Source organism: Diorhabda sublineata, chromosome 5, assembly GCF_026230105.1.
Source record: "Diorhabda sublineata isolate icDioSubl1.1 chromosome 5, icDioSubl1.1, whole genome shotgun sequence".
Taxonomy (NCBI): domain Eukaryota; kingdom Metazoa; phylum Arthropoda; class Insecta; order Coleoptera; family Chrysomelidae; genus Diorhabda; species Diorhabda sublineata.
The window spans coordinates 20,271,870-20,282,715 of NC_079478.1; the positions used below are offsets into that span (position 1 = coordinate 20,271,870).

Below are 10,846 nucleotides of genomic sequence, written 5' to 3' on the forward strand. Positions count from 1 at the left end.
TGAAGACTGTTTACACCAATAATCGTGATAACGGTGTCTGATACGCGTTTCGATAATCAAATAATCGTCAGAGATCAAAAAAAAGCGCGGGATTGTGATTCTTTGGCATTTAGTATTTTTTATAGCCCGGCCTGATTAGTAATTTATTTTACGACCAAAGTACCTGCCATTAAATAAATATTTATCTTATAAAACGATTGAAATATAAATTTAATTACCTATAAAAAACATTTAAATAGAAGTAACAATGAGAATTGTATAGGAAATGTGCCAAAACAATAAAATTTAATGGTATATAAACTATTACACTCCAGAATCGTTTTTTCGATCGTGTTTTGTTATTAGTTACAATCGACTAAGTGTGGTTATCACACGAAATCGAATCAGCACTTCCTAAACGACATAACCAAGTGAGTACATAAAAAAAAATATACACCTGGTGGTGAAAATTCGATCTACAAGGGTTGCTATTTAAATTTTGAGATAGACAATGATCGAAACATGTTTTTCAGCGTGTGTTTTAAATAACCGCTTCTTCAGATTCAGAAACACGTTAACCTCGTTTATTTTGACTATCAAACGTCAAACTTTTTTGACAGGAATGTTAGATTTGACGTAATTACATCACTGTTGCCATGTCTTAAATATCAACCCTCGTTTTGTATACGTAGAAATTTCATGTGGAAATAAAGAAAACTGATTTACAAGTGATTAAAATAAGTGAAAAAGAGATTGATAGTGAAAATATTTGGTATTGTAACATGACGTCATTATATCAAAATGGTCGTTCTAAATCTCGTTAGCGACTGACCCCGCTTTTGCTTATATCGATGCTCACTCGATGAAATCCCGACAGAATTTCGTATTTCTAGCGATTTATGATACCTATCCGAATGGAATTGTAATATTGATCCAACTGATAACAAATTTTTATCTCTTACGTCGATCTGTCCATGAGTTCTCAGTTAACATAGACAGAAAGTTCGTAAATATGAAAAAAAAAACTGTACACCGTCTACTTAATTTCATCGCAGCTGTTATATGTCTGACTTCTCGATCATAAAATTCATACGGGGCTAGATACAGGCTATATGGTGGATGTTTGAGAAGCCACATTCGTGTGTAGTAGCCTTGGAAAGCTGTTGCAACTATTCTATATAAATAATTTTCAAATAACTCAACCTAATAATATATTTTGGCTACTGATTAATAAATTAGTTTACATTCTAGAAATTTATTAGGTAATTTCAAGGTTATATATGAGATGTGACAAGCTTGTAGTTAATTAACATTAATGTTGGCAAGTGCAGCTTTATTTAGGCCAGTTACAAAACCGAAATCAAAAAAGACTATTCTGTGAATAGTTTAGAAATCTCTTTGAGCCCAAAATTCAATTTTAATACGGAAAAAATCCTAAAAAGGCCTTTTTTATCATTTATGTACACAGTTTTTTTTATCACAAAACGGTGGAATGAATTTTTACACTAAATCACTTACACTTATCTAATTTATTGAAAAACTTTTTCTAGTTAGATTTTCAGATGTTTTCAATATGATATCAAATTGTTCACTTTTACGGACTGTTCGTTTTATATACTATCATCATATTCTAGAATATTCGTTTCCTAAAAATCTCGTGAACAAATAAAAAAGCCTTTTTAGAAATCGTCTGTATAAAAAAACGTAAATGGGTTGTAAAAAATACAGATAACTACGAAAATAAAAAACCAAACTATTATTATATATTAGAACAGGACCGGCTTCACGGTCTATAACAGTGGACGAGTTGGAAATAATATAATTTTCTATAGAAATCTCCTGTAATATTGAAAAAATCATTAATTGGAGTAATTAAATAGTATTATTCACTTTTTGAACCTCGGTAATTTTTATTAACGTGATCAAAACATTTAAACTTCCGTAAAGAAAAACTTTCTCTATATCAGAAATGATCCTAATTTCAAAATAAACATAATCCTACAAATTTCGTTTTAAATATTTTCATTTCTAGTGGAAGCAAATTGTTTTTTGACAGATTTTTTGTTATGGCCATTACAGCTTCTAATTTCTTGTTTACTTTGTTATTATATATGTTTTTTGTTTTGTTTAACGTTGACCTTGACCGTATTTAGATTTAGAAATATTAGAAAAAATTACACGACGACGAGTCCAATTGGAAAACTGCCATATTATATACAATACGGTCCAAAAGTATGGAAAAAAATCAATACAGGACTAAAAAATTTTTTTTAGATAAAAACTTGCGTAAATTGACTGTTGGCATCGTGGTTCAAACTGGCGCATCAGTTTTGGATTTCGTACCCGCCACCGGCAGCGGCGGGCAGCTCCACCGGCGCCAAAGAAAAGGAAAAAGAAAAAATTTTAGAAGAAGAAAGAAAAGTTACAAGCAAAGAACAAAGACAATTGGAATACGACATCGCAGTTAAAGTGAGTTCCATTTCATCTATAAAAATATTAAAAAAGTACCAAAAAAAATATTTTCGAAATTTTCCCTACAACTCCTCATGGTTATAATATGAATTATTAAGCCTGAATTTATCCCAATCTTCTATTTTCTTGTCAAAATCAGCTATTGCCCGTTTAAAAATGGCCTCCGTAAGGAAAACGATTGCTTTTGACGTAAACTTCTGTGTGGTTATTTGTTAATTTATTCTTCACAGTTCTGTTACTTATTAAATACTTCCAGATAAAAACGAAAAAAAAAAGTTAGCATGGGTACATTGATTGTTTACCTCACGGTTGCCATTTTGATCTTTTCCTTATTTTAGGAACATCATCGATCTCAAAGGGAGCAATGGGAAATCCGTCAACTAGACAATGATTTACTTCAACAAAGACATTCGGAAAGAGAACGAGAAAGGGAACAAAAAGAATTGGCCGATCAACGTTTATTGATCGAAACTAGCGGTGGTAATACAGAAAAAGCCGGTTCTTCGACGGCCGCCATTACGACATCATCTGCTATCGAACATGACGACATCAAACTCCAAATGATGTAAGTAGAAAATAAAATATTACTATTCAATCTCGCCCTATATTTTAAAGTATTCCTAAATCTGCTAGTAAGGGTTTCCTCTGCGATTTTTCTAATACTGTAAAATTTCTGAAAGAGCATAAAATTTTGAACGAAGCCTGTAACAATTTTCCTCAATTTGCAGTGGTTTGTTATCTAAAATATCTGGGCTGACATCCAATTTTAGAAGAACAGCTAAACTGGGTTTTTTTGGGGTTTTGCAGCTGACTTACTAAATTTAGGTTGAAAAATGAAATTTACTCGGTCTATGAGGTCAAAAATTTGATTTTCCAGGTCTATTTTGTCAAAAGTTAGGTTTTATGGGTTAAGTTTCTCATAAAAGTCACTTTACGATGTCTAATTCGATGAAATTTGATTGTTTACACTTAGGTTAAAAATTGAAATTGACTCAGTCTATAAGATCCAAAATTGGATGTTCCAGCTCTATTTGGTCAAAAATTAGGTTTTATCGGTTAATTTTCACATAAAAGGCACTTTTCGAGGTCTAATTGGCTGAAATTTGACTTTTTACACTTAATTAAGTTAAAAATTGAAATTTGCTTGGTCTATTCTGTCAAAAATTGGATTTTCCAGGTCTATTTGGGCAAAAATTGGATTATTCAGCTTTATTGGGCCAAAAATTAGGTTTTATCGGCACTTTTCGAGGTCTAATTGGCTGAAATTTGACTTTTTACACTTAGTTAAGTTAAAAATTGAAATTTACTGGAGGTCAAAAATTCAAGTTTCCAGGTCTATTTAGTCAAAAATTGGATTTTCCAGCTTTATTTGGTCAAAAATTAGGTTTTATCGGCACTTTTCGAGCCCTATAAGGCTGAAATTTAACTTTTTACACTTAGTTAAGTTGAAAAATGAAATTTACTCCATCTATAAGGTCAAAAATTAAAGTTTCCAGGTGTATTTGGTCAAAAATTAGATTTTCCAGCTTTATTTGGTCAAAAATTAGGTTTTATCGATTAATTTTCACATAAAAGGCACTTTTCGAGGTCTAATTCGATGAAATTTGATTTTTTACACTTAGATAAGTCTAAATATTAATGTTCGGCAGCTCTGTCGTGCAATTTTTTTTAATTTGAAATTTTCTAAAAGAGCATAAAATTTTGAACGAACCCCGTAACAATTCTCCTCACCTTGAAGTGCCTTTTTTATCTAAAATACCTGGGCTAACATCTAATTTTAGAAGAACATTTTTGAAGCTGAGCTAATTTTGGAAATAAAAAAAAATCGAAATGATTTCTAACATATAAAATGTAATTACGAAAAATATAATTGGGTTTAGTACAAATAAAAATCGAATTGTTGACTTTTTATTAATTTTACAATAAAAAAAATTACAACTAAAAATTTCCACGATCAATGTATGGTTATCCTTAAATTTAATTGAGGTCCTTCTTCTAATAAAGCAGCTATCGAAGCCCTACATATCAACAACCCATGCAATTTACCAGCTATATCATCGAACTCCAAATTATGAGCGGTGGCGTGTACTTCGCAGAACGTAGAAAACGCCATCGAATCCGATTTCGAACACAATTCGATGGTGCAGCAGTACCGATCCCCGCAAGGACAAAACAACCAAATCAGAACCGAAGCTAGATCGCGTTTCCGTTCCGGAGATCCGGTCGCCATCAACCAAAACGAATTCATCGGAATGTACTGATTGAATTTATCGCAAGTCTTAATAACGCTCACCGAACTTCGCGACTTTTCCACATCGATGTTATTCCGATCGTACACCGTGATCATGGCCAAACAATGATGATTGTTGTGTTCTATGATCGAAACGTCTAAAGTGACACATAATTCTCTGTTTCTTTCTATAGCGTAAGCGGGTATATCGCTGTGATCGTGTTTGAAATGCGTTATAAAAGTCGATGTCGCTATAATTTTTTTGCAAGGTTTGTGCGGGCATTTAATTGGGGTTTTCGATTGTTGCGAATCGATTTTTAAATAACTCGAATTAGTCGATGGATTTTGACATCGCGGTGATGATTCTTTCGATACAGTAGCGTTCTTTTTGCCCAATAGAAGTTTTAGTTCTTTGGTTGGAAGACGAAATAACGTTTCCAAAGTTACGTTTAATCTTTTTGGTAATTCGGATCTACGGAAAATATAAATAAATATAAAAAGTTTTCAACCACGAAATTTATTTACATCTACGTGCGATTTATCGTAAAAGCTTAACAATTCTTAACAAAGCTTTTTTTGGTATTTCTAACGAAATTTGATGTTAGTTTTAGTTGGTGTAGATCGTTGTGATATACAAGGGTGGTTCCAGAAGTACCTGGTTCCACAAAAATAAACTTTCCCTACGATGTTTAATAAATTCGATGTTTGGTAAATCCGAGGAGACTAAATCTGGCGAATGAGATACCAATTCAATAATTTCGGTCGTTGAAATAATGGATGTGGAAGTTTGAACAGAGAAGTATTTAGAACGTCGTGAAAAACGAATGGAATCGAAATTTATGAAGAAAATACCAAAATCGTGCTTCGAAATAAATAATACGTAAAATACAGGGCGGGTAAAACTTTCGATCGTTAATTTTATAGTAAATATCAAAATATAATAATTACCTTTGATAATCGAGACGATTATTAACAATTTGATTAAGATCGTATCTATAAGGTCTTCCGATACCAGGTTTGGTTCGAATTTTATTCAAAAAATCCAAATTGACTTTAGTTTGAGTGAAGATTCCGGTAGTTTTACAAACAACACACGTGGCCTCGTTTTTATTGTACCCTCTGTATTTTTTTCGTAAATTTAAAAAGCATTCTACGCAATATCGATGTTGTAACGGACATTGATATAAAGGAACCGTTTTGGGTATTTCGTCACACAAATTGCACCTCACAATACTCCTCCAATGATTCACTTCCATTTTAATTTAATGGTGGAAATTCATTTTTCTCTTAATTCAACGTCTGATACGAAAATTTTGTTTGCCAAACACATCAGAGACTGAGATTTATGTTTGACAGCGTAACTGATTGACAACATGTCAATATAATGACGTATCTTCACTTATTTTGTTAATTTTGTTCTTCTTCTACTTTATTAAAAGCGTGTGGCCTTTACATTTGTACAAAACAACCAATTATTCCAACGTTTTCGCTGGTAATCAAATTTGGCTTATTATTTATTAGATTTAGTCAAAATGCGTTATTTATAACTGAATTTGGGGGAACTTCCGTTAGGAATCGGCAGAATTAAGAATGTTTTCAACGAGAACAAGTAAAAAATCATCTTTATTTAAAGCGTTAAGAATAATCACTTGTTTTAACAGAAATTTCGATCAAATCTTTCAACATTATGGAAGACGTACCAAAAATTCTTAAAAACGGGCTCCGTTGTCGACGCGCTGCGTTCTGTACGACCGCTATCTATAACAACTAACGAAAATATGGAAACAGTTGCTTTAGCGTGCATTGGAGGTCAGGATGACAATGCGGAAAGTCTAGTGGGTTCGTACTTTTTGGAAGGACACGTGACGGGCCAAAGTTATCCGGAAATCCACGTGGGCAAATCGAGACGGAAACTTTTAGAGGACAGCTTAACAAGCTTCGCAGGATCTGTCTCTCCGTTGAGAATTGTTGCCCTAAATGCATTAATCAAGATTGGCATTGACAGTAAACAGTACTGATGTGAACAAAATATGAAAAACCGGAATGTTTTGAACTGAATACGAAGATATACCCAGGATGGAAAAAAAACAAAACAGTGGACAGAAGTATCGTTCAAATACTTTATAGAAAGAAAGTTGTTACAAGATTTCTTGCTGATGATGATAATAACTAAAATTTTGGAATCGTGTCATTGAAAGTAATAGTCGAAACAGATTCAAAACAACTGGTTGTGAAGTAGAATATGAAAACGAGATGACATACAACTTATATAAGAGAATACAATACATAAAGGCATCTGGAATCAGTCATCTACGATGTGGGTCCCCGTTAGGATCTTAGAGAATACAATAAACCTTGAATGTAATCGATTGTCATGAAAAAAATCGATACTAGATGCAACAAGATTGAAATGTGAGTTACAGACTGGTAAAGGCGTATCAAACGATATCTAAAATCGATTGCGCATGAACGATTAGGTCCGAGAGAGATTTGTTGGAAATAATGTGGTGTATACACCCGATTTATTACCTAATGACTTTTTCGAATCGTTTATTATGAAAGTAGATTCTTAGGTTAGGTTAGGTTATATTTAGGTTAAGTTAGGTTAGGTTAGATTAGGTTATGTTTAGGTTAGATTAAGTTAGGTTAAATTAGGTTATGTTAGGTTAGGTTATGTTTAGGTTATGTTAGGTTAGGTTAAGTTAGGTTTCAATTCGATTCGTTTATTATGAAAGTAGATTCCGCTAGATATATAAACTTGGCGAGAAAAATGTTGTAGGTTAGATTAAGTTAGGTTAGGTAATATTTAGGTTGGGTTAAGTTAGGTTTTATGAAATTAGAAGCCGTCCGATTTGTATCACATAAAGGTTGTATGAAAATTTTGTTGAGTGTTGAATCCATTTTTCGTTAAAAGATGGCGCGATTTTTATGATAAATGATAATACATAAAGTAAGTTTTCACATCAATCATTTTATTTATATTTTTAATCTCAAATCTTAAAATTACTACAACTATGGTATATGATCAATTTTCTTATCTAATCCTTAAATTTTTTTATTATTCCCCAACCGCTAATTCACGTTTATTATTATCCAATATGACGAATATCCTTTTTTTATCAAAAAAATTTTATTTTCGCGGTTTTGGCTCTTCCTCTTGTATCATAAATCGTTTAGATGTTTTAGTCGGTAGTCGTTTAAAAATGATGGTCGTCATCATGTTACTCAGTGTATTATATCTAATTTCGACTGTTTTTTGTGACCAAATAGTGTTCAAACCCGTGGAAACCACCTACGCGATATTAAACATAAAACAAACTATTAATATATACCGTGCGACTAATAAAACTAATTGTTCTAACGACTCCACCGATAATTGTATATCGATGCAAAAATTTCGAAATAATTTTCGAAATATTGCCGATAAACTTGATACAGCAAGTGGAGGTGCGAATTTTGAGAAAGTTTATATCCTGAAAGGATATAAAACATTAAACGACACCAAGTTATTTACTGATCACTATGATAGTGATTGTCAACGAGGTTTTTTACATAAAAACGATTTTATGATTTGGGAACCTGAAGATTGTGATATACCAAACGTGTATTATCAAGGTTTAGTTAAAGAATGGATTTTAAGTACTTCTCCAATGGTAAAGTACGTAACTTTTTCAAATCAACAACGAACCTACCAATTGAGAGTACTGAAGAAAATCAACGGATCTAGTGACATCTACGGGACGGATCAAGAAGATGTATTCGTATCAAAAAAAATTCACGTTAAAAGTAAGATGGAAAATTTATCGGCGCTAATTTCAAAAAATATTGACTTTGGTTTCGGTTCCGCGTATATTAGTGACTCTAAAAAAATGTTTTTAGATGTAAATATATATTTATCGTTTATTTTAATAGTTATAATTTTCGTTTTAATCGTTTTGATAATCGTAGTTATTGTAATACAAAGTAAATTATTGAAAAAATTCGATAAAATGAAAATTAAAGAACAAACAAATAAATCTACAAACAAAGAACTATTTTACGAGTATGTGGATTATAATGCTATGGAATTGGATCAAGGAAATCGAAGAGACGTTCCTTTGAAGGACATTGTTTATGATACAGTCATAAATGATTTGTATAAAATATGAATTTTCGATATATAGACAAATTTATTATGTGAATCAAATATAAAAAGGTTTATACCGAAAAAACAAAAAACGAAGCTCTTAAAAAACTCTACAAAAAAGGTTATATACATTTTTTACGTAAACCTATTATTTTCTACAACAACATCTAGTCGACGCCCCCTCGTAACCAGTACTCATATATCTTACGTCATAAAAGTATTAAATATGAATTTTCCATATATACATAAATTTATTATGTAAATATAATATAAAAAGATTTATAACGAAAAAACTTCGTTTTCCCAACAAATCCCTTTCAAAATTACAACAATTTTTACTAAATGTCTACGAGAATATCGATTTTAGAAAAAAAAAATATAAAACAAAAAACGAAGCTCTTAATAAACTCTACAAAAAAGGTTATATACATTTTTTACGTAAACCTATTATTTTAACCATAATATCTCTACAAAAAACTTACTAACCTAACCAACATCTAGTGTAATATATAACTGACGACGTCCTCTCGTAACCAGTATATAAATTACGTCATAAAAACCACAAAAATAGATTTACGTAAAAAATGTACCAAACCTTTTTCGTAGAACATTTTGGAGCTTTATTTTTTATTCGAAACTTTTTTTACTAAAACAAATATATTCGTAGATATTTAGTGAAATTATTAATTATCATAGTCGTAGATAAAGTATAGTATTCAACTCGTTGATTAATATAACTTATTGAATTAACCCCGTATGTTTACACGATATCAGTTAAGGTGATTGCGATATAACGAATAACAGTGGGATGTCGTAACGTCGAGATGTGACGCTCGGTATCGATACGGCGTGGCGTCGGCGTCTGAATAGCGTCGTTTTTGCATCTAAAACCTCGTATGACGTACAATCAGATCCGCCGCAGTGCAGTCGCACTTGTTTCGAGGAAAATGCATCCATTTTCAAAGGATATACTCGAAATTAGTTTCCTACGGGGTTATCGTTTTATAAAAAAAATACAAATATCATAAATCACTTTATTTTGTCTTTTCCTGTACATAACATGTCATATTAATTGTGTTTATGTCATTAAACACGTGATACAAATGTCTAATAAAAAATTACATATAAATATCATGAATTACAATATTTTTGTTTTCGCAGTATATAAGTTATATATGTTATTTTATTAAAGAATATTTAATCACGTGATATGTGATACTAATTTACCTCCTTGTAACTAAAATTAGGTATACATATATAATATTTTTATTATTCATGAAACCTTTTTTTACCTCAATTAAAATTTCTATTTTGATTTATTTCTTATTTAAATACCTAATCATCAAAACTTCCACGTGATAACAACTATTAAATTAAATATATTTTTAGTAATAAAGTTTTTCAATAGTTGGTAGCCCTGAAAGCGTCACTAACGCGATCTATGTATTAGTAGTAGAACTAGAATAATTTAGATTAAAATATTGTATGCAATTAATTATTTCTATAATACATATTGCATTATAGATAATTATAAATAAATCTCACTCTATTAAACATTTTCGTATCTTTTATGAACATTATAATATTCTAAATATGATACATTTCTTCAAAACGTCATTATTGGATCATCGATATGTATTTGCAGTTCCATTCTTATTTTTCATAGATTTAAACGATAACGACAATAGTGTCAACAATATTTGCCTTCTTCAACATTGTCACGAACAGATCTACTGCGAAATATCAGAAAATATAACACTGTAAAGCTGTGACTAAAACCGAAAGTGAAAGCTTTGCAAGAAGCGCTTAAGGTTCAAAATCCTGGAAAACTGTAGACTTTCTAAGTAATGTTTTGACATTCCGAAGAGTTGGAAAATAGTCCGTGAGCACAAATGAAGAAAACCATTGAAATTTCAAGAATACTACTAAACGTCACGAAATTGAAATTATTATACAGGGTGTATCAAGAAGAAATAAAATACGTTGATACAAATATTTTAGATTAGTTTCATATATAAAATATGTAACTCCTATATCGG

The 10,846-nt window shown here is 31.1% G+C and overlaps 1 protein-coding gene across 1 annotated transcript; it reads right to left on the reverse strand.

Moving 5' to 3' along the window:
• Positions 1-4,374: 4,374 nt before the first annotated feature.
• On the reverse strand, positions 4,375-5,937 carry LOC130444465 (uncharacterized). Its single transcript, XM_056779590.1, has 2 exons — positions 5,630-5,937; positions 4,375-5,153 (listed from the first exon to the last, which is right to left on the reverse strand). Exons 1-2 carry the CDS (start codon positions 5,935-5,937, stop codon positions 4,406-4,408), a joined length of 1,056 nt encoding a protein of 351 aa, XP_056635568.1. The 3' UTR covers positions 4,375-4,405.
• Positions 5,938-10,846: the final 4,909 nt, after the last annotated feature.

Excerpts from the sequence above, each read along its gene's own strand:
- LOC130444465 (XM_056779590.1), bottom strand. The coding sequence starts at position 5,937 with ATGGAAGTGAATCATTGGAGGAGTATTGTGAGGTGCAATTTGTGTGAC. Across the intron at positions 5,154-5,629 it reads AATCGTCTCGATTATCAAAG|ATCCGAATTACCAAAAAGAT; the intron begins GTAATTATTATA and ends TATTTTCCGTAG.